This window comes from Nycticebus coucang, chromosome 2, assembly GCF_027406575.1.
Source record: "Nycticebus coucang isolate mNycCou1 chromosome 2, mNycCou1.pri, whole genome shotgun sequence".
NCBI classification, from domain to species: Eukaryota; Metazoa; Chordata; class Mammalia; order Primates; family Lorisidae; genus Nycticebus; species Nycticebus coucang.
In genome coordinates this window covers 25,208,082-25,224,357 of record NC_069781.1, presented here as the reverse complement: position 1 = coordinate 25,224,357, position 16,276 = coordinate 25,208,082, and the positions used below count along the sequence as shown (strand labels likewise).

Here is a 16,276-nt window from a genome sequence, read left to right as displayed (position 1 = left end):
GAGGACTATGGGGAGTAGACATTATTTTTATGGCTTACTGTTTGGATTGTGCTTAATACGATTGTTTAGTAATTTTATTTCCTTATAAGGGACCCTTGAAGCCTCACAGGTCCAAATGTCAACTTTTACCTGCAGCATTGGCGTGGACATCCTTAACATATTTGTTGCCTTATGACTGTCAGGACTTTTTTATGCCCACCTGTCTAGTTTGATTCCTGGTGTTACCATCTTGCCTCAGCAATTCCAAACAAACTCTGAAAGTAAAGAGAAAATTGTTTCAACAGATAATTATACATTGTTAAAATTCAACAGGGGGAAATACCCTTATGCTTTATTTATACTTTTAAAACAGGAGGGAACACTGTCACAAAGCATTAAGGAAAGAAGGCTACTTCCTGAAGAGCCTTTTTACACCAATCTGCCAAAACACCTCACTTCATGCAGGGTTTCCTACCGTCAGTTCAATGGGCTTACAATTACAAGATTCTTTTAATAAAGGGATAATCTCCAAAATTATAGAGAGGCTTTTTGTGTGACTGTCAGATACATAGCAGCAGCCAAAGTGGTATTTGGATACATTTCTACTAAATTACTGATTTAATTCTAAGAACATTAATTCATCAAGGCCCCTACCACTTCTTTGCTTTAAGGAAAAGAAAGGCAGATTTTAACTGTGAGTCTTTTCCCTAGAATATACTTTAGATTATTGTCCCTCAGTGAGGTGATAAAGCAATAAAAAGAAATTGAGTTATGTATGTTCTAAAGAAGTTCTGCCTTTGTCTGGTGGCCTCCAGAGTCACAGAAAAGTATTTCTTGATTTCTTCATTGGATGCTTCTTTGCACCAAGAATTCCTTTTGTACACCAAAGATAATGGCATGATTTATCTTGATGATTAATAATTTCTGTTAATGGCTTGGCGCCCATAGCACAGTAGTTACGCCACATATGCTGAGGCTGGCCGGTTCGAACCCAGCCTGGGCCAGCTAAAACAACATTGACAACTTCAACAAAAAAATAGCCAGTCATTGTGGCGGATGCTTGTAGTCCCAGCTTCTTGGGAGGCTGAGGCAAGAGAATCGCTTAAGCCCAAGAGTTGGAGGTTGCTGTGAGCCTGTGACACCATGGCACTCTGCCAAGGGTGACATAGTGACACTATCTCAAAAAAAAAAAATTTTTTTTTTTCTGTTAGACAGCAGTGGGCATGTTATTTGAATCCTGCTTGGATTTCCCACCTTTGGGTCTTCTGGACATTTCGTATGTCTGCCCAGAGCAAATTTTTAATAAAATAATACCCTGCTTCCCCAAAAATAAGACAGTGTCTTATATTAAGGTTTGCTCCCAAAGATGCACTAGGTCTTATTTTCAGGGGACGTCTTATCTTTCCTGTAAGTAGGTCTTATTTTCGGAGGATGTCTTATTTTCGGGGAAACAGGGTACATAGGTTTCTACTTTCTGGGGTTTCCAGTATCCCCTGTGACTTTAAATGCTCTGACGGCTAAAGTTAAACATAGATTTGCCAAATTATCCTATGGTAAATAATGGTTTGTACCTTTCATGTTGTAATCTGAAAATGTAACTGTAACACCATAGGCCTGAAACCTTATGAGAGAGGAACTGGAAGCATGTTGGATTCAACAGAATCACTATGTTCAATTCATTTGTCTGTAAAAGTGAAGAACTTTGGTGGGTTAGCGAAGTGACTACTGTATTCAACTTCAATAAGCTCTTCCATCATACAAATTTTTTAAATGTTTTGAAGCTTTCTTTCACCCTGTCACTTAAAAGTTATTTGGGAATAAAAAGATGGATTTATTAATATAGGCAGTATAATTTAAGACCAGACATCTATATTGAAATATAATCACCAGGGAGGCGCCTATGGCTCAGCGGGTAGGGCGCCAGCCCCACATGCCGAGGGTGGTGGGTTCAAACCCGGCCCCAGCCAAACTGCAACAATAAAATAGCCGGGCGTTGTGGCGGGCGCCTGTAGTCCCAGCTACTTGGGAGGCTGAAGCAAGAGAATCGCCTAAGCCTAGGAGTTGGAGGTTGCTGTGAGCTGCGTGACGCCACGGCACTCTACCGAGGGCGATAAAGCGAGACTCTGTCTCTACAAAAAAAAAAAAAAAGAAATATAATCACCATAATTAACACTTAGAAAAAATATGAAAAAACATTGTACTGTTGATTGAGGGTACATTTACTTTTCTCCCATTTGATAGATTATGTTTAGATACTCCAGTCACTTTTAACTTATTAATGTGAAAAAAAAGCGTGTGTGCCTATTGCAATCAAATAATATTTAACAACTTTTTTTTAAGCTGCTACAATTATAATTTGTGAAAGAAAGAAAAGAAAGGTGAATTAAAATGGAGGGAAACTTCTGTTAATATATTGTGTGACTGGGATACTCTTGGTCAGTTACTGTGTTGCCATTTGGTGTTTGTAATAACAACAGAACCTTTTGTGTTAAGAGTACACTATTGGTTTCATTTTTATTTTGCTGCTCACGGATCTTTTACACTAAGATGTTTTCATCTTTATCAGGTCACTGTTTTTGTTTCATATTTGTCTGTGTACTTGTGCTCTAATAAAATTCTAGTTTTATGTCCCAGTAGTTTATTCCGGTGTGTATATAATGTTTGCCACTAATGTAGTGTAATTTTCTATTGTTTTCGATATTTGTTGGTACAGCCTAAAAGTTATGGAAATAAGAAAAGCAATCAAATAAAGTCAGCTTAATAAGTGTTATTGACGTCTCTATAATGAGAGCATGCTTTAGTCGCAGTATTCTGTCTGTGTTTGGGTATGATGACCAGTCTTCATTCATTTAATAAATTGTTTTCTGCAAAGCTGGATGATTTTTGTAGCTGCAACAAACAATTTAAAAAACAAGTTAAACTGCATTTTGAAAAAAAATTATGTTGGGCTGGACACTGCCCTGGCCTCAGGATATTTAGTTGATGCACATTGAGCCAAGCCTCCTGGGTTTGGTATTGTTCCTAACCACCAAGAGTGGGGAATCCTTAGCAGGGAAGTAAGCTTTGTGCACGTTGACTGCTGAAACAGCCTGTAGGGCAGCAAAACCCTTCAGTAAGGGACCTACTGCTGAATCAGTCATAGGCTTCCTGGAGCCCCGGTCCTAAAAATCTTGTTAATGGGGCAGAAATTCTCCCTGCAAACGATGAATTCGTTGTCTGTCTGTGGAGCTCTGTTGGCTGTTTTTCTTTACCTCCAGTAATTTACTTGTTAGAGGCTTTTTAAATAGGTGCAAACTTATATCAAGCGAAGAAGATATCATGTTCTAGACTTCCTTATTTTTAGGATAATCTTTTTAGTTATAATTCTCCATGTTTCATTATTTAACACATGACAGTGTTCTTGGAGCGGAATGGATATAGTAGAACTTCTGTAGTGGACCACTCAAGAAACTGTAACAAACTGGTCAACATATGGATATGGTCAACATAAAGGAACTAGACCTACTGATTGATACAGACATGTGGTGCCTATCCAGTTTGTGAAAATTAAGTCAACTATGGAGGTTCTATTGTAATAACTAAGTTGGCTAATTTCACACATCTTTTTTGTGTCACTAGAATTAATGAAAAAAACATTAAAACATCTGAAAAATGTTTTCTCTCAATAGACAATTATTGGTAGAAATGCAAATGTCTTTCATGTCTGAATAATCCACCAAAGTCTTTACTCGTAGCTGAATATTCTAGATAGAAACAATGACTGCATTTTTGTATGATAGTATTTAGAGAATATTAAAATTACAAATAGTTATAACTTTGTATTTTCATGGTACTTAAGCAATCCTTCTTTGAATGTGTTTGCAAGTTATACATTTTAAATGTGATTAATTTTATTTCCTTGATGGAGAAAGAATATTAGAAGTCTAGTTGAGTAATATTTACCTACAAATCAAAATGTTTTCTTTTTTTTTTTTTTTTGTAGAGACAGTCTCACCTTATCGCCCTTGGTAAAGTGCCATGGCGTCACACAGCTTACAGCAACCTCCAACTCCAGGGCCCAGGCAATTCTCCTGCCTCAGCCTCCCTAGTAGCTGGGACCATAGGCACCCGACACAACGCCCGGCTATTTTTTTTGTTGCAGTTTGGCCGGGGCCGGGTTTAAACCCGCCACCCTCGGTATATGGGTCTGGCGCCCTACTCACTGAGCCACAGGCGCCGCCCCCTCAAAATGTTTTCTTAAAAAATATTTTTCATTTATTTATAATCTTTTTCAAGAGGATTTCATGTGACTCAAATGGATAATGTGTATAAAATACTTAATGCTGGTGATATATCATTTCAGAAGATAATTTTAAAAGCAAATACTTAATTTGATGGCAAATCTGTTCAGGCTGCATTATTGTTTTTAAGGTGGAAGTAAAACTAGCATTTGCTTTATTATGATTTATAACTCTTTTAAAATGCCAAAGCAATAAATATTCATTGTGAGTCATTTGGGCAAATAGTAATAAATAGGAAATAAAAGTCATAGGACTCTTATTACATTGTGAGGTTTTATTTTGGACATTTTGCTTCATAAATGTAGTTCAAAAATTATAATTAAACTGTACTTACTATTCTGTATGTTTATAAAGATGTTTAGCCATTAGGTTTAGTGCATCATTAGATAGCTACATAGTTTTCCATTGTATAGCTAGATCAAAATCTGTTTTTCAATGCTTTTGTTGGATCGGATTTGTTTCTAGTTTTTCACTTTTATAAATTTGCCCAGAACATCCTTGAGCATACATTTATGTATACCTCTCTAGTTAAATTCTTAGGGTAAATTTCTAAAAGAGGAATTCCTGAGCCAAAAAAAAAAAAATTATTTATGTTTCCTGCATATAAATTTCCAAAGTCCTAGTGATTATTATAACTTGCAAAAATAATATATTCATATTATAAAACTTAAAGTACCATGGAAGTAGTTAGTAACTATTGTGGTGTGTTTCCATCCATATTTTTTCTATATAATTACAAATCATTTAAATTTTATTTTCCTTATAGAATCATGCTATGCATATTATCCCAAGGTGAATTTTTCTTTTTAACTAAATAATACATTGTAGAACAGTTTCCATGTTAGCATGTAGAAGGGTAGCCCAATTTTTAATGACTATATGTAAATATACGTGCAGTTACTTAATTATTCCTCTATTTAAATGGGGTCTAATGAACAGTTCTCTTTTCCTATTTGCATAGGTATCTACATTTGCTTTTGTTTTTGCTTTTCTAAATTAATAGGTAATTTTATCTTTTATTGAAAGGTCTGTCTTCCCCCAACAATTTGAATTATAGCCTTTATTACATATTCAGTGTGCATATTTACATACTTCTTTTGAACTCTCTTCTGCAGCAACGATCTACTTGTCTATTTCTTTACCAGTAACTTACAGTTTAATTACTGCAGTGTTACAGTGCATGTGTATGTTTTTCAGAGTAAAGTCTCCCAGTTATTATTTTCAAAATTACCTTCCTTTTCCTATTCATTTGTTCTCTTAAAATTTAGAATCAACCTGACAAGTAACAACCAAAAAAAGGGAGATTTAATAAGAATTACATTGAATTAAAGATTACTTGAAGAAATTAAGCATCTTTATAATATTGAGCCTTCCCATCCAGGTACATAGTATAAAAGACTAACTCTTGTTGGGTGCAGTGGCTCACATCTGTAATTCTAGCACTCTGGGGAGGCCAAGGCGAATGGATTGGTTGAGCTCACAGGTTCAAGACCAGTCTGAGCCAGAGTGAGACCCTGTCTCTAAAGATAGCCAGGGGCTGTGGTAAACACCTGTACTCCCAGCTACTTGGGAAGCTGAGGCAAGAGAATTGCTTGAGCCCAAGAGTTTGAGGGTGACTACCAAGGGCAACAAAGTGAAATGTATTTAGGGCCAGGTGCAGTGGCTCATACCTGTAATCCCAGTACTTTAAGTGACCAAGGGGGGAGGATCACTTAGTTCAGGAGGTAAAGACAAACCTGGGTAACATATTAAGACCTCTCTGTCTACAAAAAAAAAAAAAAATTTTATTACGTGTGGTGGTGTGTGCCTGTCACCCCAGCTACTCGGAAGCTAAGGGCAGGAGGATCACTTGAGCTTAGGAGTTGGAGGCTGCAGTGAGCTATGATTGTGCCATTGCACTCCAGCTAGGACAACAGAGTAAGAGTCTTTTTAAAAAATCTTTAAAAGATTGAAGATTTAAAGTCTCTTTTTATAAAAAAAAAGTAAATCTCTTTATTTTGCCCTAGCACTTGAATGATACTTGTGCGGAGTAATAACTTTTTTCATTTATAATCCTTTCCTTTCATAACTTTAAGGAGACTGAGTCGTTACGTTTTTACCCCATTTGGTGTTATCAGTGAGAAATCAGATCTTGTCGCCATGTTAACAGCTCGGTGCCTCGTAATGACTTTTTTTTTCCTGTTTACCAGAAAGATTTAGAATTTTCTTTGTTCTTAGATTTTGGAAATTTCATCAAGCTGTGTTCATATGTACATCTTTCACTATTTCTGTTTCATAGTTCATGAACCTTAATACGCTGTGGTATATGCTGAGGGTGGTGGGTTCAAACCCAGCCCTCGGTATATGCAAATAATTCAAATTTTGCATTGATTAATGGAACTTTTCAGATATTGTATCTTTCATTCTGTCCTTTCCTCTATCCTTGAGATGGATATTTAATCTGGATCTGCCTTCCATGTGTCTTAACTTTACCCTCATATTTTTATATTTCGATTACTTTGCCCTGTAGGAAAGATTCCTTCTAGATCACCAGTTTGCCTTTCAGTCACGTTCCTTCTAATACTCAGCTTCTCTCTTTTTTTCAGGTTACCTTGAGGAATCTTCCATTCCTACTTACCACTTTACCATTCTGTGATGATATTCTAATGATGATGTTGATGCTGTACAGATTAATTCCATTTATGACAGTCTCTAAAGAAGGAACTGTTTCATCCTTACAACTAATTCATTTCAAAATTTTGTAGCTCTAACTCCCAGGGGATATTTTGTTACATCTCCCCTATCCTTTTACGTTTCCAGTGGAAATACGAGGCTTCCCTATTATGGTGGGGCATATAGGGAAAATCATATAATTTATTGTTCAAACCTGGATACTTTAAAACATGAATGGAGCACTATTACAATTACACCCATAGGACGAAGTGGAGCACTCCCGAGAAAATGGGAAGTGTGTCAACCCTAAGCATGTATAGCAGTATTATAACGATAGACTGGTTTTTATACCTGAGAAGAATCTGTGCACAATATACACAAGAAACCCAGAGACGGTCAATTTTTTATTTATTTATTATTTTTTTTTTGTAGAGACAGAGTCTCACTTTACCACCCTCAGTAGAGTGCCATGACGTCACAGGACTCACAGCAACCTCCAAGTCTTGGGCTTAAGCGATTCTCTTGCCTCGGCCTCCCAAGCAGCTGGGACTACAGGCGCCCGCCACAACGCCCGGCTATTTTTTTGTTGCAGTTTGACCGGGGCTGGGTTTGAACCCGCCACCCTTGGTATATGGGGCCGGCGCCCTACTCACTGAGCCACAGAGATGGTCAATTAAGATCAGTGTCTTAGAATCTTGCATAAATGACTGAGTTATAGATTTGGACCATCAATCTTTTATTCAGATGTTATTGGTGGCTGCCTATGCCAAGCTCTGTTCTAAGTTCTAAGGTGACAGAAACCCTATCCTCAAGAAACCTTGCCATTGGCTCGGCACCTGTGGCTCAAGGGGCTGAGGCGCCAGCCACATACACCCAAGGCTGGTGGGTTCGAATCCAGCCCAGGCCCGCCAAACAACAATGACGGCTGCAACCAAAAAATAACCGGGCATTGTGGCGGGCACCTGTGGTCCCAGCTACTTGGGAGGCTGAAACAGGAGAATCGCTTGAGCCCAGAAGTTGGAGGTTGCTGTGAGGTGTGATGCCACTGCACTCTACCATAGCGACAGGTTGAGGCTCTGTCTCAAAAAAAAAAAAAGAAAGAAAGAAAGAAACCTTACCATCTCTCTGAGACCAATGTATATGCTATCTCTTTGTCTTCAGGTGATGAAACCGGGTGGGGGATATTATTTTTGAGCCTCAATTTGGTTCCCCACCCACTAGGTTCTACTCTAACAGGTGCATCTGTCCAGGTACTTCCTAAATTGCACATAAAAATGATGAAATCTTGCAAAGAAATGCCTCTGCCTATCTTTTATTCTCTGCAATGAAGATGCTTTTGTTCTTTAAAAAAATTTTTTTTCAATCATTTTAAGTTTCCAAGATCATCCCTTGTTTTTCCTAATTCTCCTTTTGCAATGAAGGCTGTTCTTGTTTTAAGCATGCATTGTCCTCTCAAATCACTCTAATATAATTGTGATGTTTTAAATTTTGTCTTTGGTTTTCTTAATTTGATCCTCAGAGGGAGGAGCAGGGAATGTGGCATCAGTTGCTGTGTTCGTTTACCTTGGAGACTGTCATGCTGTTAGTTTTCTCAATTGCCAAGTGATCTTTGTGTAGTCACTCTTCAGAATTCAAGTCTAGGTTGATCATTATTGGTAACTGATAGAGATTTCCTTAGATATTGTTGAAGTTTCCTGTTTGATATATCCGTACAGAGCTCACTTCTGTAGGTAATAGTTGAACACAGGGCTGTGTTGGTGGACTTAAGCCAGCTGTAATGAGTGCCAGAGAAACAATCTGGGAAATTTGCACTCTCTTAATTGTAGACACAGGGAAGGTGTTACATTCGAGGGTTTCTTTGCTTTTCTTTTTCCCTTCTCTGTGTTCAATGGGACGACCCAGAGTTACTGGAAGCATTGCTCTGTTTCCTCTCTCTGGCCCGGAGGGTAACCTTCCACGTCCGATTTCCCTCCTCTTACCCACCTGCACTTGCCGACGCCTGTGCTGGTGGTAAATGTCAGCGGTAGTTGTGTGGAGAGCAGGATAACCATTCAGACCTGGTAGTCCTTACGCTACGCTGCCTTGCCCCACTGTTCCTAACTTGAGCTTGCAGTTTGTCCCATCCTCCAGTGGAAAAATAACTCAAGTCCTTTAGTAGTCCCCTCTTTTCCTGTACTCAGTTACACATTTTTACTTTTGTTTCTCCATCAATATAGTTTCCTAAAAATTTCCTCAGTCACTTCTATCCCCCAAATTTTAAAAGCAGTTTATTAAGTAAATATAATTTAATCCTTAAGTATAATCAGGAAGGAACCATGTATGTCATTTGATCATTTTCACACAATTTCTTTCCTATTATGTAAACATACAAGCATTCTGTACCTGTTTCCCTATTGTACTAGGATTGTGGTTTTCTTTTTCAATGTATAGTATATGTCCCATGGTAAAAATGAAAGAACAATAGAATTATCTAAGGCCATATAATTGTTTAACGTAATAATTAAATGTAATCATCTTATCTGTTTGAAACTGTAGTGGTCTTCTGAATAAATCAGACGTAGTTATTCCTATTGAAGGTTAATCCAAGTAAATTTTGAGGGACCACAATGTTTTTCATCACCACAACATGATGATGATTTTTTTTAGTTTTTTTGGCCGGGGCTGGGTTTGAACCCACCACCCCCAGTATCTGGGGCCAGCGCCCTCCCTACTCCTTGAGCCACAGGTACCACCCGACATGATGATATCTTAATTGTATTCTTTCTTATTTCTTAAATTAATACATAGGCTGGGCACGGTGGCTCATGCCTATAATCCTAGCACTCTGGGAGGCCGTTGCGGGTGGATTGTTTGAGCTCAGGAGTTCAACACCAGCCTGAGCAAGAGCAAGGCCTCATCTCTAAAAAATAGGGCATTGTGGCCGGTGCCTGTAGTCCCAGCTACTTGGGAGGCTGAAGCAAGAGAATCACTTGAACCCAAGAGTTTGGGGTTGCTGTGAGCTATGATGTCATGGGACTGTACCGAGGGCAACAAATGAAACTCTGTCTCCAAAAAAAACAACCACCATATAATGTACGTATTTATGGGTTACATAGTGATATTTTGATAGGTATAGTGTTTAGGAGCAGATCAAGGTAATCAGCATATCTGTCATTTCAGATGTATATTATTTCTTTGTGTTGGGAGCATTCAGTATCCTCCTAGCTATTTGAAATTCTACAATGTATCATTGTTAACAATAGTCATCCCTACAGTGGTATATAGAACATTCAGACTTATACTTGCTTTCCAGATGTAATCTAACTTGTATTGTTTGCTGAGAATTTTAAATCTGTAGTGTCTGATCCTTTTGTGGTCATGAAGTCACTGAAACTCAGGTTTAAATACTGGTTCTTCTACTTACCAGTTCCATGACTGAAACATATTCCTTCAGTGCCTGGCACAGAAAGAATATCTTGGTAAATATTGGATGACTCAATGTATGAAGTTATTTAACCATATGAGGCTCAGTTTCCTTATCTGTAAAGTAAGGATAACAGTGGGCTTACTTAAGGTTACAAGTAATTTATGTGAAACCTCTTGGCATTTAGTAGACATTCAGTTAGTGCCAAGTATATATAGTTTATAAATTATATACTAGAATCCTTTGATTAGTAATAAGTAAGTCCTACAAATAATAGGTGTTACCTAGGGCTATGAGGTTGGTGACACCAGTGCCTCCAGGAGTTTCTGCACTGTTTATTCCTCTCCTGCATTTATTAAAGCAGACTGTGTATTCTGCAGTTCTGAGCAGGATCAAGACTTAAAGGGTGAAGATACAGTCTTGAGGTGCATGCAAACCAGTTGAAGAGGTCTGGACACAAGTATAACAAACACACTCTTAAAAAATAGTAAAGCAGGGTGGCGCCTGTGACTCAAAGGAGTAGGGCGCTGGCCCCATATGCCAGAGGTGGCGGGTTCAAACCCAGCCCCAGCCAAAAAAAAAAAAGTAAAGCAAATGTGAGGCACATACTGAAGGAGAGAACAAGGGAGTTGGGTTAGTATGGGGAAAAGCTAAGTAGACGTAAGTTTGGAATTGAAATAGAAATTAGAATTGAAAAAAAAAGACTATTTTGTTTGACACTAAGACCACGTGGGGTATTATTCAAGCTCTGTGTGGGAAGATGTGGTGTGGATTCCTGGGTGCAGGCGGATCCTGGGGACAGAAGGAGACGTGGCCTGGTACAGAGAAGCTCTTCAGTGTGAGCAGTGAAGGGTGCTGTGAGTTAGGTATAGCAAAACCCATCTGCACATCGCCCTGGTAACTGCATTAACTTTTCATTGTGCTATTTCTCACAGAACTAGTCATTAGAGCTTTGTCTGAAGATAGAAACTGTTTCTATCAGGCAAAGTAGAGGTTGGCATTGTTTTTATTGTGAGGTGGCCTGCCCACCTGCCTTGGATTTCTTTTTCAATTTGAACAGGTTAAACCTGGTTTTAGCAAATCAGAGGTTGTAAAGAAAGGACAGCTAATGGTTATGGACTAGGTTATCTCTTTGGCAACCAACACTTAAAGTGATTTTTCAATCTTTATCTGAAGTAGTTTTGGCAATTTAAAAGATCTTCCCTCTCCTCTGAGAAGATGTGAGCCCCTCTGGAGTATTCCTCCTTCTTTCCCTAATTTTTCCCTCAGGTAGCCTTCCACTTCTAATTTGAAGCTAGATGATATGTTGTGGACTCAGGGTTTAAATCTCTCTCTTTATTAATTTGTGAAAAGAATTAAAGAACTATGCCAATGCCATTTTATTTAAGGCTTCCCATGATGGCACACAAGACATTTGAGACAGTACATGACAAAGGAATGGCAGCACTTCCATGTGCTAAGGATGTGTAATTTTTCTTTTTTTTTGGTTGCAGTTCAGCTGGGGCCGGGTTTGAATCCGCCACTCTCGGTATATGGGGCCAGCGCCTTACCGACTGAGCCACAGGCCCTGCCCAGGATGTGTAATTTTTCTTTCTTTTTTTCCTTTCTTCTTTCCATTTCTCTTTTTATTGCTGCTATTATAGAAATGCTATTTTTTCCAGTGAAAGTTTTAGAAAGAACATTTTTTTTGTTTTTTAGCATTCATTTTTTTCTGTTATTGAAATGCCTACATTAGTGCATAAGTTAATATATGGCAAAACAGTTGAGATAAAATGCAGGGTTACTGCCTTGATTCCATGCTATCAACATTGTTCCCTACTTCATTTATTCTAACATATGTATACTTGAAAAAAATAGTTTTTAAAAGTGCTATCGTTTAGGAGCTCTCTGTTTATTAATATGATCCCAAGATATAATTCTCTAAAGAAGAGAATGGCAAATTATTTTAATGCTTTTGTTGTTTTTGTTTCTAGCTTATTCTACTAAGCTCAACAAATTTCCTGTATTTAATATTAATGATGACTTGAATGATCTGTGTACCAGTGCAGTAAGCCCAAATACTACCAAAGCCACCCGGTATGCCCTGAACGTGTGGCGATATTGGTGCATGACCAACGGGCTCAAAGATCATACGGACATCACCAAGGTAAGGGACTTTTGAGTTTACTACTTTTTCAGCCAACTTCATCGGGCTTCAAAGTCCCAGGCACTGCGCTAAGAATTGTAGAGAACACAGAACAGTTACTCTCTTCCTGGGAAAACTTTTAAAAGGACATAAAATAGAAGAAAAATATTCATAGTACAAAGCAGAATTTAATATACGTATTTTATGAATTCATAGAACAGAACTGTCTGAAAAGTTCAGTTGGATAAATTAACTTCAGTTTGGTGAAACTAGAGGAGAGAATTGATATTTCAACTACATTTTGAGAGAGAAGTAGGATTTTTGTAGAATTAGATGAGGACAGGAGTTTTCTAGGCTGAGTGATGGAAGGAAGAGTAAAATCTGAGGCACATCTTGCCTGCGGAAGAGGTGTCGTACATAGATACAGCAGACTATAAAACCAAGGTACAAAGCTAAAATCTTGTGAACATTGAGAATTCACTGAAATGTGTTGTTTTTGCTAGCAAGAGACTCTACTTGAAAGGATTATTGCAGTGGGGGTGGGGGGCGACTATTGCCATAGGGAGAATTACTCTGACCATAAGATCCATCTTAAGAGCTAGACAAAAGTGCAACCACGGAAGGTTTTTGAGCAGGAAGGAACATAAAGAGGTACTCTGGAGAAATTCACTGGAAGTGATGAGCAAAAAGTTATTTAACATGTTTAGTCCTGACTGGGCATCGTGGCTCATGCCTGCAATCCTAGCACTCTGGGAGGCCAAGGCGGGTAGATTGCTTGAGCTCATGTGTTTGAGACCAGCCTGAGCAAAAAGCGAGGCCCCATGTCTTCTAAAAATAGAAAAACCGGGCGGCGCCTGTGGCTCAGTGAGTGGGGCGCCGGCCCCATATGCCAAGTGTGGTGGGTTCAGGCCCAGCCCCAGCCAAACTGCAACAAAAAATAGCCAGGCGTTGTGGCGGGCGCCTGTAGTCCCAGCTGCTTGGGAGGCTGAGGCAAGAGAATCGCGTAAGCCCAAGAGTTAGAGGTTGCTGTGAGCCGTGTGACTCTACGGCACTCTACCCGAGGGCGGTACAGTGAGACTCTGTCTCTACAAAAAAAAAAATAGGAAAACCAAGGCAACAGGATCTCTTGAGCCTAAGAGTTGGAGGTTGCTGTAAGCTACAAGGCCATAACACTTTACCCAGGGTGACAGCTTAAAACTCTGTCTCAAAAAAAAAAAAAAAAAAAAATCCTTGGTTCTCAGTCTCTCCATTTTTTAAATAAGCTTTTAAGAGCTTCTGAGTAGAGATGTTTAAAGTTTGTGAATGGAAGGAAAATAATTTTAGAGATGTGGAAAGATCCTGTATTTTGTTCTGGCTATATTGAGTCTAAATCGGATATCTAGATGGACATGTCCAATAAGCAGTTGAGAATGTGAGATTTTAAACATGGTAGAAATACTAAAGCTGGTCCGGGCGGCGCCTGTGGCTCAAGGAGTAGGGCGCCAGTCCCATATGCCGGAGGTGGCGGGTTCAAACCTAGCCCCGGCCAAAAACCACAAAAAAAAAACAGAAATACTAAAGCTGGAAATATATAAGGAAAAGTCTTGAAAATAGAGGTCATAGTTGAAACCCCAGGACAGGTGAGGTCTCAGAGTTTGAGTGACATGTTTAGGAAACCAACAGGAGATAAACTAAGAAACCCAGGTTTCCACTTCGAGCGGCTTGGGACCTTTCTGCTGTCTGTGCTCTCCCCATTCCCCAACAAAGGAGAGGCAAAACTGGAGCAGTGAACAGTAAGTACCACTGAAAAGCAGGGTTCTCCCTGAAGATTTCTGTTGATAAAATTATTAAGAAGGGGAAGAGGTCAGCCCCACATGCCAGAGGTGGCAGGTTCAAACCCAGCCCTGGCCAAAAACTGCAAAAAAAAAAAAAAAAAACTCTGTAAGAAGGGGAAGAGACAGGGAGATGAACTGAAGAATCCTGGATTAAGGAAAAGATCCTGCCAGGATCCTAAAGATCCAGGTCAGTAACAGACCCTGGATCCTCCCAGAGTCATATGCTAATGATTGTTAAGGGAAAGGTCCAAAATGTAAGTGCCCAGGTTTATTTTCAGATTAAGATAAACTAAATATGTGCTCATTAAAAACAAACACCACTGGCTCAGCGCCTGTGGCTCAAGCCGCTAAGGCTCCAGCCACATACACCTGAGCTGGCGGGTTCAAATCCAGCCCGGGCCCACCAAACAACAATGATGGCTGCAACTGAAAAATAGCCCAGCATTGTGACAGATGCCTATAGTCCCAGCTACTTTGGAGGCAGAGGCAGGAGAATTGCTTGAGCCCAGGAGTTGAAGGTTGCTGTGAGCTGTGAAGCCATGGCACTCTACCCAGGGCGACAGCTTGAGGCTCTGTCTCAAGAAAAAAAAAAAAAAAACTACCACCACCACTCAAGGAAATAAACTACCATGAGTGAGAATGAATAAAAACAACAAACAACAGATTTAGACCCCAAGGACTTTAGATAGTAGATTGAATAGTAGGTAATAAACCATGTATGACATTTTTATTTATTTATTTATTTATTTATTGAAACAAGGGTCTCACTTTGTCACCTTAGATAGGGTGCCGTGGCATCGTAGCAACCTCAAACTCCAGGGCTTGAGCAATCCTCTTGCCTCAGCCTCCTGAGTAGCTGGAACTATAGGTGCCCGCCTCAATGCCCAGGAAGTTTTTCTATTTTTAATAGAGACAGCATCTTGCTCTTGCTCAAGCTAGTCTCCAACTCATGAGTTCAAGCAATCTGCCCACTTCAGCCTCCCAAAGTGTTAGGATTACAGGTGTGAGCCACCATGGCCAGCCCCCAATGTATGGCATTTTTATAGAAATAGAAGAAATCATAAAAATAAAAATACACTAATCAAAATGATCCAGCAGATTTGAAAATAAATTGACATCTTTGGGCTATAAGAGAATAAAAGAGTCCAGAATTACCCTCCTGTTTTAACAGCTAGAAAGCTGAATACAATATATGAAACAATCTATGATAGAACAGGCAGCACAGGATGTGATCCCTAAGACAGAGGAAACACATGGAAAGAGTGCTGCCTGCTCAGGCAGCGTCTGTGGCTCAAAAGGGTAAGTGCCGGCCCCATATGCCGGAGTTGGGGGGTTCAAACTCAGCCCCAGCCTAAAACTGCAAAAACAAAAAAGGGTGCTGTCAGCTCTCAGGCTTCCTGCCTGGAGGCAAATTCTCAAGTGCAGTTAAGGGAAGGAAATCTGAACAGAGCCTGGCAATCTCACTGAGTTGTGGGGACACAGCAATCAGAATTTGGGCAGGCTGAGGACATGAATACACTAGAAAGAAATTAACATTCACTGAAAAAAATGCCCAAATCTAGACTTCAACAATGTAAATTTCATAATTTTTTTTTTTTTTTTTTTAGAATTTTATTATTTTATTTTATTTTTTGCAGTGTTTGGCCGGGGCTGGGCTTGAACCCGCCACCTCCGGCATATGGGGCCGGCACCCTACTCCTTTGAGCCACAGGCGCCTCCCGTAAATTTCATAATTTTTAGCATCTAATCAAATATTACTAGACATGGAAACATGTGACCCACACATAGGAGAGTAATTAGTTAGGTCTTTCACTTCTAGCCAATTTGGAGGGCTGGATTTACCCTTATTTCTGAAACAATAAAAAAACAGACAAAAGATAAAAACAGTGTTTTGCAAAGCTCTGTATAATAAGCACAGAAGGACTGTGATCTTTGAGAGACAGAAAGAAAAAAAAAAGGTGCCCCAGCTTGCTTTCTTGAGAGAGTTAACAGATGTGTAGTGTAGGGAGAGGGAATCCAGGCA

At 39.3% G+C, this 16,276-nt stretch overlaps 1 protein-coding gene across 2 annotated transcripts in view; it reads left to right on the top strand.

Annotated features, from left to right (window-relative positions):
* Positions 1-16,276, top strand: part of KIAA1958 (KIAA1958 ortholog) — a 162,679-nt gene that overhangs the window by 133,704 nt on the left and 12,699 nt on the right. For both annotated transcript variants that reach the window (XM_053565716.1, XM_053565723.1), the window contains one exon: positions 12,288-12,460. In XM_053565716.1, coding sequence (XP_053421691.1) covers positions 12,288-12,460 — 173 coding nt within the window. The remainder of the gene's footprint in view (positions 1-12,287; positions 12,461-16,276) is intronic.